The sequence below is a fragment of the Anoplophora glabripennis genome, unplaced genomic scaffold (assembly GCF_000390285.2).
Source record: "Anoplophora glabripennis isolate ALB-LARVAE unplaced genomic scaffold, Agla_2.0 scaffold60, whole genome shotgun sequence".
In the NCBI taxonomy this organism is placed as follows: Eukaryota; Metazoa; Arthropoda; class Insecta; order Coleoptera; family Cerambycidae; genus Anoplophora; species Anoplophora glabripennis.
In genome coordinates, this window is record NW_019416238.1 from 1,004,780 (window position 1) to 1,025,587 (window position 20,808).

Below are 20,808 nucleotides of genomic sequence, written 5' to 3' on the forward strand. Positions count from 1 at the left end.
AATATCTCCTTAAAGTTTGTCGACTTAATCCTGAAACACCCTATATATAAGAATGTGGGTCATAAAGTCAACTCGACTTTATAAGAAATAGATTCAGGTCATGTTGATGCAATTTATGTTGACTCATCATGGGATTCTTCTTGACAAAAATTGCGTTGATGTTTCTGGTAAACTGTGTCAAGTATTTAACTCGCATCGTCATGACATTTGTTCAATAGCAATAGTCGATAGAATTTAGTGCATTATCTGGGGTTCCTCAGGGTTCAATTTTAGGTCCATTATTATTTAAAATGTATATTAATGAAATCTTCTCGCCTTGAGTAACGTGATTTATTACAGAATAACTTTGATCGAATTAATGGCTGATGTAACTGAAATCTCAACTTGAACATTAAAAAGTAGTGTATTCTCATTATCTAGGAAGCGGATTACATTAATCTTTCCTTACAAAATATAACCCTTCTTTTAAGATCCAATATATTGAATGATATTCCAATCAATCAATGAATTACTTTGCTTTTATTTTTCATACGTATGTTTCAGACCAATCTGATATCAGAAATATCAGTTTGAATCATACGAATGAAAATGCACAAAGAAAATTTTTGAAGCAAGTTTATTTTAATAGCCCAGACGGTGAAGGCCACAGAAAAAAGTAATTAGCAAAATGGCTATTTTTTTTTAAATACTTCAATGAATGCAGATTAATATAAAAAAAAAGGTCAAAAAAAAAAAAAAAAAAAAAAATTGAAAAACTTGCGTGAAAACAGATGATGATAACGAGGATGGACAACATGTAGATGATTCTATGTAATTTTTTTCTTATAATTTTGTAATAAAAATATATATAAGTATAAAATGTTGTAATAAAATATGTAAACCTTACCTTGTATTTACTATTTACTACCTTGAGGATATTCGAAAATCTAGTATTTTTGTTTTTCTCTACGTTAATCCGAGCCCGAAATATTAAAGAATTTCGAAAATCAAAATGTTTTTCAAAATTTTTTTGGACTTTGGGAAATTTATAGACCAGTGAACTTTTTCTTATATTAATCTGTATACTTTGAAGAACTTATAAAAAAAAATCAACCATATTGCTAATTACTTGTGCTTTTAGTGCAAAATCATTTCTAACGACGGGGCTATAAGTAAAATTGGATTCATCCCTTATGATTAACGGAGTACAAACATTGACAATTTTGACACTCTGTCTGTCAACATACCTGGTGTAAATTCGAAATACCATGGCACATTTAGGCTTTCAATAACTAAAACGTATATTTTGTCATCATTTTCATTGTATCAATTGTGCAAGATTTATGTATATATCTGCAAGTTTCTTACTTTGTTTGTCTAGCGTCTAGCCTGTCCTGTAAATGGTTTCAGCTGTTGGGCAATTGTATATTAATACAAGTAAATATTTAAATAACATAAATTACAGGAGTATAATAATTGTTTAATATTATAATATGCACTGATCGTTAATAATTAACAGTACCTAGAACCTATTTTTATTTAAACGGAAATGTATTATAGCAGTATTAGTTTAGAGCGAGGAATAACACTGCCAATATCTCTATATCGATTACCATAAATACATTGTACTTCAGGGAATTGAATTACTGCCGACCGACAATTTGGGCACAGTTCGAGAAACACAATAACAGAAAATGAATCACAGTTGAACATCATTCATACTGATAACGATAGAGTTACACATAAATAAAACATTGCAAACATATTTTAGGTATTCTCAAATTTTTGCATAAAATAAGGTTATAAGTAATTGCATATAAACTTATCTAAAACGGTTAAGTTAGGACCCATGCTGTATGAAACTTTCTTGTAGGTACTAAATAATTACTTACAATCAATGGGTCGGAAGTATGTGTATACACATCATCGCTAGCCGTACAAGAATAGTTGAAATAAAATGTTTTGTCCGTATCCGCATCTATCAGGTTTGAGTCCTTCACAGTAAATGCACCAGTTACTTGACTGACATCAATCCAGTCGAAGTTTGGATCAAGTGGCCTGTAAAGTATATAGTTTATATTGAGATATAATTAACTTTATCCACGACTATTGTATAATGTACCCATTATACGTCTGTTTGCTCGACCTTAATAATACCCATTAATCACGGCAGTGATTAATGAGTCATTAATCACTACTGTCAGATGCTTCCTTAATTTAGCTATAATATTATATTGTTCTGCTACAAGCAATCCGTTTTTAAAATTTTATCGTGTAAACCACTAAATATTTTCAATTCAGTGCTGTACATATAAAAAAAAAATTAAAAAGTGAATTTTCCTAGACCGGATTCGAACCCGGGACCCGCGGTTGGAAGGGAAAGAGCATCTACACTGAGCCATCAGCGACTTCATGTGTGCGAGTCGTATATCTGTTTCTTAACATACCATGTTTTTCGAAACATTTCAAAAAAAACTTCAACAAAAATATTTAGTAGTCGTGGATAAAGTATAGTATTCTACTCCCGTATAATGGGTATTATTCACTCGGTGATTTAGGCCACTCGCCTGCGGCTCGTGGCCGTAAACTTCACCTCGTGAATAATACCCATCATTATACGCTGTTGAATAATATACTATTATATTGTTTATTGGTTTATCATAGTAGATGCTGTAATATTTGGATGTCAGTTATTTTGAAGACAATATCTGCAATATCTTTAAAATTTTTAATCAAATAACAACTTTAAGAGTCAAGAGAGTAGAAATTGTAATTTATCTGGATTGTATTCGACATTTTCGAAGTTATTTGATACACATGTTTGAGAAAATACGTCAACCAAATATCATTAATATATTTTTTATACGACTGCCTTGCAAAAGGGGGTTTTGCGCACGGAAAACACGCTCTGAAAACGGTATTTTGCACACGCCGTGTGCTAAACATTTTGCACACGGTTATGTCATCTTTGCACACGCGTCTCCAGATTGTGATTTTTGTTTGATGTTGTCACCCAAATTATGCAATGTTTCAAGTTGGCTGAGTTTCATAGCAACCGTCACGGCTCCTTTATTTTGTTGATTAGATACTTCAAAAATTGTTGAATTCCCGAAGTTTGGGTGTGAAAATGTGTGATTCTGAAGAGATTTTACAGAAAGCAAGCGAAATATGTTCGGAACTGCTGCCCACAAAATCCAGAAGCAGGTATGAAGCTGAGTTAAGCCGATTTATGGACTGGCGACTAGCCAAAAATGTCCAAACTTTCTCAGAAAACGCAGTAATGGTGTATTTTGAAGAACTATCTAAGAAATATAAATCTTCGACGTTGTGGACGATTTTTTCGATGCTCAAGTCAACGTTAAGTGCCAATCACAACATAGATCTTGGAAGCTATAAAAAGTTGCAAGCGCTAATCAAACGAAAATCCGAAAACTACGTCCCAAAGAAGTCCCAAATCCTCACAGAAGATGATTTTTGCCGGTTTTTGACGAAAGCATCAGACGACAAATATTTACTTATCAAGGCGGTGGTGGCAGTTGGACTATCTGGGGCATGTCGAAGGGAGGAATTATGTTATCTCAAAATAGAAGACACCAAAGATTTCGGCAGTGCTATGCTGATTAAACTGAAGAATACAAAAACAAAGGTACCAAGGTGTTTTACAATTACAGGAAACCTTTACACTATCTTAAAAAAGTACTGTGCTCTTCGTCCTCCTAATCTGAAGACAGGCAGGTTTTTTTTAAACTATCAAAACGGAAAATGTTCAAGCCAAAACGTTGGCATCAACAAAATTGGAAACATGGCTAGGGAAATCGCCAAGTTTTTGATGCTAGAGAATCCAGAAAGTTACACGGGACATTGTTTTCGGCGTTCATCGGCCACAATTTTAGTCAATTCTGGCTCAAATCTGCTTGCCCTCAAACGCCATGGAGGGTGGAAATCCAGTACAGTTGCCGAAGGCTACGTTGATGACTGTTTGAGAAATAAAATGGAAGTTTAGAAAAAGATAGTCAGATAACCAGAACAACGATCGTCTACTGCTTTTTCCAGCGTAACCTTGAAGGAATGTTCAAATGTTACCATAAATATTAAATATTAGTTTCTTTTGTTAATGCGTTAGTAATTTTCTTAATAAAAACGAGTTAAATTAAAAGTTGTATTTAATTTATTTTGTTAATGCGTAGGCAATTTTAGTAATAAAAACGATTTAAATTAAAATTTGATTTTTGTGGTATCTGTTTGCAGTCGTATAAAAAGTATCGTAAAAAACTTGTTTGGAAACCTCTTTGCACACTCGCTCGACTTGTGGACCTTGCCTTCGGCTCGGTCCACCAATATGTCTCACTCGTGTGCAAAGAGTCGTTTTCAAACCTTGTTGTTTAATATACTATTAATTTACTTACGTGCAGTCGTATGTTATAGTGTCTCCAACGTCAAGATCAATCGCTACTATGGAACTGACAGATGTCCCTTTCGGTGAGGACTCTTGAACAGTTCTATTTTCTCTTTCGGACTCTGGCAAATTTGCTTCCGGGAAATATGGTGTATTATCGTTTATGTCGTTTATAGCGATTAGTATGATCACTGAAAAATATAAAAAAATATTAAAGAATTCTCTAAACACACCAGTCGTTAAAGAGGTCGATTTCTTTTCAGCATAACTCATTAAAATCTACGTTCATTTATAATTCAATAGAATTTTGATGAAAATTTCGAGTGCACAAAAAATTGGAAATATGTGAACACTACACAGAAACATAATAGAAAGTAAATAAAACTTAAAAATTGAAAGAGAAATACAGCCTCTCTCCTAACGTCAATTAGAAACTACGACAATATGATTAAATTATTATTCATTGTAGAATTTTTGAAGTGTACAAATAAGGAATTTGCCTATTAAATTCGTAATTAAGTACCTACTAATAATGACGAACTTAAATTGAACTGTTTCAGTGCGATCTATACAGGGTGGTCCGAATTTTATGCAGGAAATTTCGAGGACAGATAGATCTCTTTAAAATAATAGTATTTGCCTTATAAACATAGGTCTGGAACGGCATCGTTTTAAAGATACAGGGTGTTGGAGTTGTTAAAAAAAATCGGTTTTTTATTTATATCTCCGGAACTTATCAACCGATCTCAATAAAATTTAGTACATATAATGTATGATAATAGGCCTTGTATTCCCTAAAATATGAACTCTATAGGTTCAGGCAGGGGTGTACAACTGGACAGGATCACCCCCTTTTTTGGTAAAAAAAACTACGCCACTGTATTTTTTACACGATATTATAACGAATTTATATTCTAATGCACAAAATACGTAAAAAAGGAACTTGAATTTTTTCCCTAAAGTTCACCGTTCTCAAGTTATTCATACCAATACAATTCCCTTGTGGCAGACAATTCTAACCATAATATTACAAGAATATTTATGTTTATGCTTAAAAGTAAGTGCAATTTGTAAGCACATCAACAAAATTCTTTCCACATCACCTGTGAGTTGTTCCTGATGTGTTTTAGTTTACCCTGGAGGCCCAATCTTTACAAATAAGAACAATTTAAATCAAAATAATAATTAAAATACATTTACCAAGCAACAACAACTAAACAAGAAACAAAATTAACCCACATCGATACATTTCTGGCATCTATTAATGGAACTAATTGAAGCTAATATCATGTGGTGGTTCTTTTAATTCATTACACCCGACTTCTTCTGGCGATCTGGCTGGCCAAGACACTGGACCCTCTGCAGCATTATGGTTGACATTGGTATTTGGTTTTTTCCTGTTCATCACCCCATATAATTTTCAATAAGCCATTCTTGTATTATTCTCCTAAAGTGCGCAGGAGCACCATTCTTTTGTATCCAGCTATTTTGTCGTATATTTAATGGAACATGCTCTAATAATTAAAATATATGGTTTTCTAGAAAGTTTAGATATGACTGGGAATTTAGATGGGGTGGCAAGAAGAAAGGTCCACAAACTTTATTGCGAATTATTCCGAACCACACTTTCACAGAAAATTCGTGTTGAAAAGATCTTGTCCGAATTTCATGAGGCTTTTCTTGTGTCCAAATATCCAGATTGTGAAAATTCACTACCCCTCGCCTTGTGAACGTAGCCTCATCGGTCCAAAGTATTTCTAGTAAGAATTCTTACAACCACTGATAAAAATTCAGGCGTCTCTCTGCATCTCCCGGAAGTAAATTTTGCACGAGTTGTAAATGATACAAATTTCTGCCATCTTATCTTCTGCTTATGTAGAACTTTTCAAATTTTCGATTTACTCACCTCAAGTTGCCGAGACGTGCTTCGTGCATTTAGTCGAGGATCGTCGTCAAATGCTCTTAAAATTTCATTTGTGTGTCTTTCATTGCTCCGTCATAATTTTCCAAATACCTGTCATTTTTATCCAAAAATATGAAAATAACGAGTGTAAATAATTTTGTTGATGTGATTATAAATTGCACTTACTTTTAAGCATAAACATAAATATTCTTGTAATATTATGGTTAGCATTGTCTGCCACAAGGGGATTGAATTGGTATGAATAACTTGAGAACGGTGAACTTTAGGGAAAAAATTCAAGTTACCTTTTTTACGCATTTTGTGCATTAGAATATAAATTCGTTATAATATCGTGTAAAAAATACAGTAGCGTGGTTTTTTTACAAAAAAGGGGGTGATCCTGTCCAGTTGTACACCACTGCCTGAACCTATAGAGTTCATATTTTAGGGAATACAAGGCCTATTATCATACATTATATGTACTAAATTTTAGGGAAAAAATTCAAGTTACCTTTTTTACGCATTTTGTGCATTGGAACATAAATCCGTTATAATAACTCAAAAAATACAGTGGCGTAGGTTTTTTTATAAAAAAGAGGGTGACCCTGTTCAGTTGTACACCGCTGGTTGCACCTTTAGAACTCATATTTTAGGGAATACAAGGCCTACAATCATACATTATCTGTACTAAATTTTATTGAGATCGGTTAATAGTTTCCGGAGATATAAACAAAATATCAATTTTTTTAACATCTTCAACACCCTGTATCTTTAAAACGAGGCCATTCCAGACCTATGTTTATAAGGCAAACACCTGTTATTTTAAAGAGATCTATCTGCCCTTGAAGTTTCCTGCATAAAATTCGGACCACCCTGTATACTTGTTATAAGATTAAAGCTACATACAATAGCATTACTTGGGACAAGTAAAAGATCTTTATAATTCCCATTATGAAATCGAAATTACAGTAAGTCTTCCTAACAACAGATTCTACATGTGAATCAGATAACATTTTTAGATTAAAGGGATAGGTTAAAGTACAGATACGCTTAGTATCGTATATATAGGTATAATGAAAACCGAAGTAGGCTTACATACGTAAGCCCTGTGGAACACCCAACATAACAGCTACAGGGAAATATGTAAAATTGAATTTAACATCTGTTAAATATACATGATGTAATCCGTCATTTAATAGATTACCGTTTATAGCCGATATTCTGAAGTTTAAGAGTAAGAGTATTATAACGTGAACGTTATATAAAAAACCTTCGAAAATTGGAATTCAATCCATTTACATACTCTTTTTATTTCTAATATTTTGTACTACAAGGATTAAAATAGGTACAACTGAACAAGAAACCGTGTTGATGTTCAGTAATACATTGTTTAGTTTTAAAAAATAAAATCGTAGAAACTGTTGCATCGAACAAGTTAACAGGAATTGAAAGTATAGAAATAGGGCAGTAATTGACTATGTTGATTATGTGCTGCAATTTGAGCGTGCTTCCAAATTTATGGAAACATTGACATTGGTATTGACTTTTTGAAAATTTTAATGTTACAATATAGATACTTTATAAAAAATGAAAGCGGTAAATTGTCTGATTCGGCAGTTTTATTTCCATCTACATTATTTATGAATTTGATCTTTACTGTCATTAATTGTTTTTAAAGTTGTAGAATTAAAATCTACGTAAGGTAGAGTACTAGAAGGTTCAAAGATAGAGACAAAATCTAAGCATTCAAAGTTTCGAGTACATGTAATCATAGTTCTACGAACATTTGAAAATTTTCGGTAGTAGATTCTTTTTTTTTCCTAGTGTTATAAGAAAACCATAATGAATAGTAGTAGTGTAATTAATCTAATCTAATTTTATCTACCGAGCGATCTACATAGAGTGATTGAAGCTGACGTCACACGTAATTGTTACCAAAGATATTAAAATTTACTTCCATTTGATCAAAATTACTTTCCGTGTTCTTAGATTTTCGACCTTCACGATTTGTCAATATTCAGAGACACCTGTGCTTTTATTTGTGTTCGCCGATTCTGTTATTATTTAAATTTATCGTTAATCTTCTAAATAATCAGTGTTTTTTCAACGCTAATCATCTGTTAATTGTTAGTTTCGTGGTAAGGAAGCAAATACTGATGATTTGTTCGATATAAAGTACTCGAACTGTTTTAGATTAGAAAATGGTCTTTTCGTTAGAAGACGATAAATTTTGTAGAGGCCTACTTTTGGAGTGGTCAACGGGATGAAAATAAATGGAATTATTCAATCCATTCATGTTTTTTGCAATTTCAGGAAGAGTTTTAAAATCATGAAGCGCTGATTTTTATGTTCGACGTTTGGTGACACGATTTAGAAATACAGACAGTGTTTGTAAAGCGAAGTTATCTGGAGGAAAGTCAGTTTTAACTGAAGATAAACTAGAGGATGTTAGAAAGCGTTTAGCAGCAAGCCCCACTAAACTTAAATATTTATAAAATGTTAAATATCAGTATTTAAAAATATTAATTATAGGAATGTCATATGGTTCACTACACAGAGATATAAGAACATTACATTTACATCCATATAAAGTTTTCATGGTGCAAGAATTATTATCATTAGATAATGAACACAGAGTGAACTATTGTAACTGGTTTAACAACATAAACCATACATGGGCAACCCCCGCCCTCCACCAGCTTCAATCCGGCCGCGAGAGATTCAGAAAATTCAAAGAACGATAGCTTCAAACTCAAGTATCTCATTAATTTTCATTTAATTTTTCTATATTTTTTTATTAATTTGCTTTTTATATGTTCGATTATGCTATTATTAAGATTGCCCATACCTGACTTAAACGATGAAAACCTTTTAGATATAACTTTTTTTACTGATAAGGCATGGTTTCATCTTAGTGGAGACATAAATTCACAATATTATCGTACGTGGTCTGCGGAGAATCCACAGGTGTTAATGGAACCGAATTTGCATCTTGTTAAAATAGGAGTTGGGTAGTCATATCTCGACGAAGAATAATTGGACCTATTTTTTTTAAGATAATGTTACAGCTGAGCGATATAGACAAAACATTTTTCAACCATTTTTAAATCAGCTACATGATGACGAATTACTTTCAACAAGATGGGTCAACAGCACATACAGCTAACACAACACTGGAGTTCCTAAAATAATTTGATGACGATCGCATTATTAGTCCAGGCTTATGATCCCCAAGATTTCCGGATTTAGATCCCTTAGATTATTGTCTCTTTGGAACATTAAAAAATTCCATATATGTAATCCGCTTATACACGGTGGATGAACTAAAGGGCGCCATAACAAACAAATTAGCTAGTATTACAGAAAATAAACTATATAATGTACTTAACAGTTTAAGGGGACGAGTAAATCTATGTATACAAAACGAAGGCAGACATTTTGAACGGCTATTATAAATAAATTGTGATTAAAAATATTAAATATTTTGTATTCTTCATTTCAATATTTAAGTAGTTGTTAGAAATTATAACAAATTAATTACAAAATTATTATTAGGTACTGGTAGGGACAGAAATTAGGTCAAAATTACGAGTACATATTCATTTTTTTTTTTAACTTGAAACCAATAAAGCAATTATTTTAAATTTTCTTTTAGATAAGAACACGTTTTTTTATATTTAATTTAAGAAATTTTAATTCGATTTTTTATTCGCATTTCTAAATGAGGAAAGTCAACGTAAATTCATTAAATTTTTTTTGCATAAAAAACAAGATAGATAAATAATTGTTAAAAGTCGATTCTTACGAGAGTTTTGAGGTTAATAATAATAATAATAATATCTAGGTATATCATTTGCCAACATTGTGCTTTACCAAGTACTTTTAGAGTTAGCTCCAGTCAGTTTAGCAAATTTTCGTTTAATAGGATTATAATCAGCCCTAAGAAAGTTATATTAAATTTTGTTTTTTTTTGTATCTCCTACTACATATTTAAATCAGATTGAATACAGACAAATTTCTACGGTTTTACTATGTTTATTTTATGATGGTTATTATTGGAATATAATATTACCTGATGTGTTTTGTTGTTCTATGAACTCAGGATCAGTCATCCAATCCGTAACTTTGAGAGAGAGGAATAACATATCGAAGAGCTCGTAATCCGGAGTTGTCCAATCAGGATTATTGCCGTTTACTATTAAATCAATTGCTATGTCTCTATTAGTATCATCTAATTCATTCACTCTATGATATTCCACATCTAAAAACCTATAAGGCAATATTTTCTTTATAATTAGAAATTACGTCATCTTTAATGTAGAATGTAAGAAATATTCAAATTGACAATTAGTACTTAATCTATGTATCTACTCACTTTACTTGCTGGCTAATTGCCTCATTATTCATATCCAGTCTTCGTGAATTCTTCATTGCATAAGACATATCCCAGTCTATCTCCGCTGATAATTTTGCAGTGGCGTCCATATCTGAGGCCGTTATGCTGGAATTTAGAACGGTACCCGATTTTTGATTTTCATCAACGTTAATCGGATATTCCTTAAAAAGAACTTTTATCATGTCGAAATATGAAGAGTATGTGTATGTATGGCTGTTTATTCATAAAGCGTTTTTTAATCTCTATATTGATCGTCCGTTTGACGTAAGGGAAACTTTAATTCCTTGATGGTCACAGTGTTAACGGCGACGGTACGATAAATTTTCAAACCTGATTCTAAGGGACAATTCTTTAAATTGATGGATTGGATACAATGGAATTTTTGCGTAGTATCGCATGATACATGGTAAAGAATCCAAGGAACATCACAGCGTTAGTAGCATTTTAAAACAAATTTGTGTCAAGTGTAAATTAAAATAATTCACTTCTAACTCCGACTTTCTGATCCCTGAAAATAATATTTTCGTAGGTGTTTACTACAAACCAATCGTACATTTTGGGGAAAAACTCAAGAGGTATACAAATTTTGTTCAAAAATGGCCCATCCATATCCATAATTGAAAATTTTCTAACTTCAAATAACTGTTTAACATTTCCTACTTTAAGAAAATTGTACCAAATTAGAAGTATACAATTCCATTTTACAATCTTTGAAAGATCAAAGATTGTAAAATAAAAGATTGTAAGATCTATTTAGGATAAAATAAATAAAAATAAATAATATAACATATAATAATAAATAAAATAAAATAAAGGTAGTTCAAAAAGCAACAGCAAATTTAACATATTAAAGATACACTTATGTACTGTTTTCTCTTCTAACTTCGGTCAAGAGCCACATTCTTCTACTTCCCCATTATTGTTAAATTATAGTTCTCCCAAAGTGTCCTTCAGAGGTTGAAAGACAAGATAATGAGAAGAAGCAATATTTACGTTGTAATTCCTCGCCAAAGTGTCCAAGTCTGCAAATAGTGGTGGCAAGGCGCATTGAGCTGTCAAAATACTTTATTTCTATACTGAATGGTGATGAAACTGAGCGTTTTAGATGCCTATCAGTGCGGACTGACTTTAATGTTTAACCTAATCTCCAGTTTCAAAATGTCTTAAAAATTAGAAACGGTATTGTCTGATAAAATGTGGTAATTAGTCCGTAACTGCCATTAAAGCCTGTAAACCTTAAAACCTTACCTCACAGGATATCATCCTACTCTGTCAGTTTCAAAACTTCCTTTCATGAAATATTGTTTGCTGTTACTTTCTGAAATAGCCTTTAAATGCAATATTAACAAATATTTAGTTTTGGAGACCATTTTTTAGTTCAAAAGTGTTTTTAGGTAAAAAATCATATAAAAACTAAGAAATAATTATTTACCACATACAGATACGAAAAACTTACCACAAATATAGTTGGTGCTTTATTGTTTACATCGAGTAAGTTTATGGTTAATGGTACAGAAGTGGTATGGCGAGCTTTATCAGTGCCTCTAACTATGACGAATATCGGGTTAACTGTATCATAGTCAAATGCATTATCTGCACTCACATATATATTTCCTGTATCTGATTCGATTTCTAAAATCTGACTCGCATATGCTGATGTAAGTAGGCTGTGTCTGAAAATATAATCACGCGTTAAATATGTAAGTAACTAAGATTTACAGCTAATTATATTATTGTAAAGCTTTTTGTACCACTTCATAACTCCCAGGTTTCCCATCTTGGACCACAATTTTTCTTGGCTTACATTAATAATGATGGAATCTGTTTACAATGTTAAAAATATCTTTTGGATACCGGCGATATTAAAACTGTTAGCGAAATTAAGTCAGGACTGCTTATTGTTACAGAAAGGTTTAAACATTTCCTTTTTGCCACAGAAATAAATTACATTCTTAGGTATAATATTATATTAACATAATATTATAATTAGCTTTTGGTACAATATTTACTATGTGAACCGTATACAGTAAGAACCTGAAGCCAGGGATTTGAGAATAATATGTGATTGTGAAATGAGGTTAAGGTATAATTTGGCAAATAAGTGCCATAAGCTGCTAGGACTTACAAAATCATGTTATAACAGGGTGTCCCAAAAGTAACGCAGAATTTAATTGTGCGCCATTTTCCGAAGAGTTGGCAGCATTATGCAGGATCATAATTGTTGTAGTACACATTGCGGTTAGACAAAATGGAACGCTATATGACGGATGAGCGAGTGAAGATTGTGAAAACTACGGACAGTGTGTAGCTGAGACTGTGAGCAAATTATGTGGAATTTCGGTAGAACTAACGCCCCGAATGAATAAACTATGAAAAAGTTAGTTGCCAAATTTGAGTTCGTTTGCATACAATAAAAAACCAGGCCGGATTCCTACTGACCATTCAGTCAAAAATATTGCTTCAGTGCGCCTTCGATCACTGCAATTAAACATTTCAAAAAGCACAATGCAGTTCATTTTAACAAATGATCAGCATCTGCATCCATTCGAGATTCAGCTAACTCAAGAATTTAATTTGCTAAGAAAATCATCTTTAGGGACGAGACGCGTTTCATCTCAGTGAGTATGTGAACAAGCAAAATGATCAAATTTGGGGCAGAGACAATCCATCATTCAAGAACGACTACTGTATACTCACTGAGGGATTGTGTGGTGTGGATTTTACGCTGGTGGGGTGATTGGTCCGTTCTTTTTTACAAATGAGGCTGGAAACGCATGTGACTGTCAATGGATAGCGATATCGAGAGATGCTATTGAATTTTTTGTAACCTCATTTGTATGAATGTATTCCAACGGATGATGCTGCCATACGACACGTGAAATTATCCACTTGTTATGGTAGAACTTTAATCGACCACTCATCAGACGTAACAGTGAAGTGATTTGGCCATCAAGATCATGCGATCTTACGTCATGTGACATTTTCCTGGGGAAGTCTAAGTTTATTCTACTCAAATGGATACCATTCTTGAATTGAAGGCAGATGTTCGGAATGTTATCAACGAAATTCAGCCGTAGGTATGCGTAAACGTGATACAGAATTTTCTTAAAAGAAATCCAAATGCCAAATGATTCGATGAGGGCATGTGTCCGATATCCTCTTTCATATTTAATGGCAATGTCTACCTTTTAAAAACATAAAAACTTTTTAATTAATAAAATCTTTTTTCCTCATGTGAAATCCTGCGTTTCATTTGGGATATTACTTACACTAGCAGCCCGTCCCGGCTTCGCACGGGTGGACAAACATTTTGGGATATAAAAAATATAGCCTATGTTACTCAGGGATAATGTAGCATTCTAATGGTGAAAGAATTATCGAAATCCGTCCAGTAGTTTTTGAGTTTATTCGTAACAAACATACATACATACAAAAATACAAATGTTTCCTCTTTATAATATTAGTATAGATAGTATAGATATAGATTAGACCTACCAACACTATTAGAATACAAGTATGTTGTTACTACTGTATAAATTATCTTGTATATATTTTTTTTTCATAATGGAGCATACTATTTTGGATTTTAGTCTATATTAACAAAAATATTGAACTTAGCTCAAAAAATAAGTAGGAAATTTCGTGTCGTTTTAAAATTAACAGATTTTTTAGTAGTAGAGAATTAAATTAAAAAAATGATTCATAATTGACTCATTTAACATATAGGTTGCATATACTTACAAAGAACGTTAACTTACTCTAAAATTTTATCCTCTGCATCAAGATCCGTTGCCAGAATTTGTACTATAAATTCGCCCTTTTTAGCAGTTTCGTTTATAGATACATAATACTCGGTCTCCTTAAATTCAGGTAATTCATCATTGTAATCTATTAAATTGATTTCTACCAGTGCACAATATTTCCAGTCTGGATTTAATACACCTCTTGTTAGACTCTACCAGAACAAGAAAATTTTTAGAACGATAAATGGTGAAAATATATTTCTTTTTATAATTTAAATAATAACAAACACAACAATGGATCATTATAAATCAGATTTAATAGTTTCGAAATCATTTTTGATAATAGACAGTGAATATTCCAGATATTGATAATTTTAAAGTGTTTATTTTCGGCAACTTCTTAATTTTTGAAAAACCTGATTCGTCAATTAAAAATTATTGTTTCCCGTTATTTTCACAAGAAGTTGAACCTATCTTAACATTTCAGCTTCTATGTAAGTCCCTTTTCAGTATTTTTGCATTTTTGTTCACTCAAATATCAAAGTTAAACTGCTATGTGTCATGCTATTATCACAACAGTAGAGTTCAAAATACAATGAAATAATACTACTTTACAGAACAGTGTATGTGGTAGGTATGTTTTAAAACAGATGATTTTGGACTTTTATTTAATTTAAGTTGCAAAATAAGAAACAGTTAATTTTGGTCATACACTGAAAGAAACAAGAGTAATATCAGATAATAATTAGATACTTTTTTACAGAATAAGTTAGGTATTTTTTTATTTCTTTCATAATATTTAGTGTGAATTGTTTTTGAAATGTAAAGTTACTTCGTAAAAATGTTATATACTGGGTGATTAAAAAAACCGCTAACTTCTAGGATAGATAATACATGAAAATTACATGAAAAATTAAGACAAAAAGTCTTAATAAACATAGGGTTGCAAATGCATCCTTAACGAGATACAGGGCATCAAAGTTTCTGTAAATGAAACATTGTCTGCAATAATTTCAAAATGCCTGAACATTTCTATTTCATATTTGTTATGCGTAGTTAGCACTTAGGACCAATGTTTGATGTACTGCTCAAAATTTTATGAGCAGCAGTGTCGTAGAGACGGGATTTTAAAAATATTTTCTACACCACTGCTAATTTTGTCCAACGGGCACTATTTTAGTGTAAAGTGTTCAATTGTCTATCGAATTGGAAATGGTGGAAAATTTTGATAAAAGCTACAGTTTTTGAGTAATTTAGGTTTCAACTAATTTTGTCAGAATGAAATAACGTAAACAATAAACAACAAATTTAAGGGTGAAAACGTAATGATAAAAATTGTATAACTGAAAATAATGTAAAATATCACAGTAGGTACTGGAAGTGACCACCTTGTGATTCGATACACGTTTCTACCCGCCGAGCTAAGGATCTTCTTACTTTTTCAAAAATCCCGGGTGTATTACGAATTGTTTGAAAGGCTTGTTAAATTCGTTGCCATAATTCATCAATCCAATTTACTGGTTACGTAAATCAGCTCCTTAACATGACCGGGCCACTAGATTGGACCACCACGTCCAATCCACCGCCTAGGGTATGTCATATTTAAATAATCTCTTACTTGTCGAGCGAAATGTGCCGGAGCACCGTCATGATGGAACCAAAGGCTCTTCCGCACATCCAGTGGTATTTCATCTAACAAGCTGTTCAAATCATGCATTAAGGTAAGACTGGCTATTTGGTAGTCTAAAAGAGCCAATGAGCGTGTCGCCAATAATACCAGAATGAACGTTAATTGAAAACTCATGCTGAAAATTTGTTATTCGAATGACGTGAGGATTTTCGTCGCATCATAAATGATTATTGTCGAAGTTAATTATTCCTCGTCTCGTAAACGATGTTTCATCCATGAATAAGATATTCGCCGAAAAATTGGGATTCTCTGCAAGCCTGCCAAGCAGCCATCGTGACCACTCTAGTCTTGGTGGGTAATCTTGAGGTAGTAAATGTTGAACACGTTGAAAGTGATAAGAGTGCAATTGTTGTTCGCGAAGTGTTCTCAAACAGATGATTGTGATATGTTTAAATTTCTAGAAATTTGTCGGGTACTTAACATATTATTTTCTACTGCTGTCAGGACCATTTCCCCAGATTCCGGAGTTCTAGCATAACGCCGTCGTCCAGAATTAAATTTTGTTGTTTTTAATTTACCCGTTTCTCTTAATCTTCTATCGATATTATCAAACATTTGCCGATTTGGTGTTCTTCGTGCAGGAAATATTTCTATGTACCGCCTAACTGCATCACGGGGAACAAAATTCGCTAGCCCATAACATAGATGCAAATCTGTCATCTCTGCAAATGAATATTCGTAATTCATACTGTTATTGAAAATAGTGAAGTAGCTGAAGTAATTTAAATAACCGTAAAAATGACAAAAATAAGCTTATAAGCTAGTTTACTTAACTCACTTGTGCACTTATTATTGACATTAGTGACAGCCGATGTTTTATATTGAACAGCACAAGCCTACTATGCGAAACTAAAATGAATGAATATAAAATTGGATTCACAAATTTTCTACAAACGTGTTTTTCTTAAAAATGCGTGCCTTAATCAAAATTTTGCAAGAGACCAATTCGGTAGACAATTGAACACTTTACACGAAAATAGCCCGTTTGATAAAATTAGCAATGGCGTAGAAAATATTTTTAAAAAAGGGTCACGTTGACCCCGTCTCTACGACACTGCCGCTCATAAAATTTTGAACAGTACATCAAACATTGGTCTTAAGGTGCTAACTATGCATAGCAAATTTGGAATAGAAATGTTCAAGCATTTTGGAATTATTACAATGTTTAATTTCACAGAAAATTTGACGCCCTGTATCGTGTTAAGGAGGCACTTGCGACCCTATATTTATTATGACTTTTCATCTTAATTTTTCATGTATTATCTACCCTAGAAGTCTTTCAGCGGTTTTTTGAATCACCCTGTATAATATATTATACACAAAATAAATTACAATGTGTTTTTAAAAAGAATATGTAAATATACATCCAAAAAATGCAAAATTAAATAAAACTCTGGTAAATCTATATAATACATTAGTCTGCTGATGTTGCCCTGATTATTTACTTAGTGCAATTTTATTGTGTATATTGTTTGTTTAAACTCTGCGGGTTACATACACCGGCCAGCATTTGATTATACCCGCAACCCCTATTAAAACGGATAAGATCGTCCATCAGTTTAACTCACAAGACATAGACCGGTTTCGGACTTATCAGTCCTCATTAGTATGTCATATGTGAGACAACCGCCCAGTTAGCGAGAGAGGTCGTGCGATTAGTACCTGCAAAATAGCAGGTCACTTCCTACCAAATGTAGCCATGTTGAAAATATTTATTTCTGGCATTGGGTCTTGTTGAGTGCAGTTAGATAAAAATTAGAAAATTTTCTATACAGATAAGGAACAAATTATCATAAGGCATAAATTATCTCAACATTCTAGGTAATTCTACTTATAATCTATGAATGCAGAATGCAGAATATTGGAAAAACTTTTTCCTTATCTGCATAGAAAATTTTTTAACTTTCACCTAACTGCATCCAACAAGACCCAATGCCGGAAATAAATATTTTTAGGCAACATTTTTTTACTCATTCGAATTGGATAGTCAACTGATCATTGTGGTGGAGACAACGAGGGTTGTTCGTCATTTATATTAATTATAATAAAATAAATTACGGGAGTATAGTTCAAATTCAGCTGAACGTTGAACAGGTACTGGGAGGGCTGAGTCTCGTAGTCAAAAGACTGTGTTGCATAAAATATATAAGACGATGTTTCCTCTTTGGTTTTAAGCACAGAATACTGGAAGGATGAAGAAACAAAACTGATTGTTGGCTCAATATTTGCTAAAAGAAAAGGATGCAATTAATTACCTATTCCTATAGTTATAGTTATAGAAGGGGTTAAGACACAAAATTCCAAATTAAAGTGCTTAAGGCAAAAATACATTTGACAGAATAAGTGACAATAATTATTTTGGCTGTAGTGATTCATCATGAAACACCTGTAGATACCTAGTTTTTACCCGTTACTTAGAAAAAAATATTTACTTACCGTCAACAATTTTAAAAAGGGGTAATAGCACTTGAACACCAGCTTCGAAATCGTGGTTATTTTCCTTCATCGAAACCGTATAAAAGGTGCCTGCTTCATTCGGCGTTACAATGACATTTTCATTTATTGCGACAATTATGTCATCACAGTTTACTGTAACAGTTTTTAAATGTTTTATTAGATACAGATAACGTAATTTATAAAATATAAAATAAATAAAATATTTGTAATTGTTAAGGCATTATTAAGAAAACTGAAGAAATTTCTTTTCATTACTTATTTTAAATTTTATAATACTCTCAAATTACTAGATATTAAAATATGTACTACCTACCTCCTGCTATAAGTAATATAAAATATATTAGGGGTATCCTTAAAACGCTTCTCATGTCTGAAAAAAATATATTTTTTACTTAAAATAACTTCGACAAAGTTAGTAATATTTTACAATAGAACAATTTGAAATTTAGGAACTGGGGGAGAAATATTATATTCTTTATATGTCGAATTGATCAAAGAAAAATACATTATTTATTTTCTATGAGATTAACGATTGCAATCTACAAATTTGATATTTTTTTTCCGTATTATAATGTCTTTACCTTTAAATATTAAACATGATACTTGAAATTTATCATCTTTGCTTCTTCTGTAACAATTGATGGATTATCACAGCCACACAAAAAAAGTCCAAACCCAGGAGACCCACAAATCATTTCCGAAGGAATTCGATGCGCTGAACAGGATCCTGCAGTCAAAATTCATGACTTCATGAAAAACTTAGAAGAAAAATGAAATTTTTGGGCGAAACTGGTCCAAATATGGTAAATTTTGTCCAACTACATCATTTTGTAGAATTTTGAGGCGTTGAATACAATACCATTAGTAAAATTTACCCATGACTTCGGTATTATCCAGAAAATTCACTATTTGTGTGAAGACTGGTCCAAATTTGAGTCAGAACTGATTTTTTCCAGACTTTGTCGTTGTTTGATTTTCGTAGTAATTTAAGACGCTGAAAAACGATGAAAAAAAACTGGTTGAAAACTGGGGTGAACAGTGGCCAAAATACTACGAAAATTATACACTCGTTTTGGCCCATATTTAGGACAGTTTTCACCCAAATAGTGAATTTTCTGAGAAATATCGAGGTCATGGGTAAATTTTACTAATAGCATCGTATTCAGCGTCTCAAAATATTATGAAAATGATATATTTGGACGCAATTTAGGAAAAAATCTGTTTTTTTTTTTTTTTGAGAAATATTGAGGTCGTGGATAAATGTTACTAAAGGCATCGTATTCAGCGTCGCAAAATACTACGAAAATGATATATTTGGAAAAAATTTTCGAAGAAAACAGTTTTGATCTATATTTGAGTCAGCCAAAAATTTCACTTTTCTCCGAAATTTGTCGTGAAATCATGAATTTCGACAACAGCATCGTGTTCAGCGCAACGAATTCCTTCGAAAATATGAGGTTCTCTTGGGTTTGGACTTTTTTGTGTATGGCTGTGTTATCTTAAAATATGCGTAAGTAAAGTGAGATCCTTATTTAAAAAAATGATCCTATTTATTTTTAATACCTATGAAGAATATATCAAAATACGAAAACAATTTAATCTATTTCATGAGTATTCCATATTAATCACGAGTTAGTTAAAATAAGTACATTTTAAAATATAGTAGTATCCATCTTTGTAGGTTATAATACTGCAAAAATAAATAACAAGATATTATCGTAGCAATCATATCTAGATTACTTCTTCGTCATATATTTTTCTAGATGAAATTTTTTAAAAGGTAAACAATATAGAGTCGTAGAAAACAAATTGGAATCATTGCATGTCTGCTGTTATCACAATAAGCAAATGAAGTTAGTGATAATGCTGTTTATGAATCTTAAGTTGATTGTAGATAACTTTTGTATTGATAAACAAAATCTTTCACACTTATAGATATAATGGCAATTTTTTATGGAGAGCTTAAGTGGTGATTCGTAGATTGTGAATATATGAAAATACATGTTTTCCTTCATAATAATCTGTGGGTCTATTGTAGAGCACTGATATCTGAGAGTTCTTGATCTAACTTTACTCAGAGTCCAGTTTCTGGTTTTGCTCTTCGGAATAGCGGTTACTCTACTTCTACCAAATCGTATTGTTAAATCTGTAATATTCTGTTAGCAGTTCTGTTATCCTTATTAATCTGTGAATTTGGTTCAATGAATCCTTTTATAATCGTTTATATACTATATACAGGCTGTT

At 32.2% G+C, this 20,808-nt stretch overlaps 1 protein-coding gene across 2 annotated transcripts in view; it reads right to left on the reverse strand.

Moving 5' to 3' along the window:
- LOC108917969 (protocadherin gamma-A5-like) overlaps window positions 1-20,808 on the reverse strand; it is a 35,998-nt gene that overhangs the window by 13,708 nt on the left and 1,482 nt on the right. For both annotated transcript variants that reach the window (XM_023455775.1, XM_023455769.1), the window contains exons 2-10: window positions 18,878-18,934; window positions 18,544-18,696; window positions 18,166-18,335; window positions 14,433-14,629; window positions 12,131-12,347; window positions 10,654-10,835; window positions 10,351-10,547; window positions 4,386-4,566; window positions 1,872-2,037 (exon numbers count right to left, since the gene is read on the reverse strand). In XM_023455775.1, the coding sequence (XP_023311543.1) occupies window positions 1,872-2,037; window positions 4,386-4,566; window positions 10,351-10,547; window positions 10,654-10,835; window positions 12,131-12,347; window positions 14,433-14,629; window positions 18,166-18,335; window positions 18,544-18,696; window positions 18,878-18,932 (1,518 nt within the window). In that variant the 5' untranslated portion in view covers window positions 18,933-18,934. The remainder of the gene's footprint in view (window positions 1-1,871; window positions 2,038-4,385; window positions 4,567-10,350; window positions 10,548-10,653; window positions 10,836-12,130; window positions 12,348-14,432; window positions 14,630-18,165; window positions 18,336-18,543; window positions 18,697-18,877; window positions 18,935-20,808) is intronic.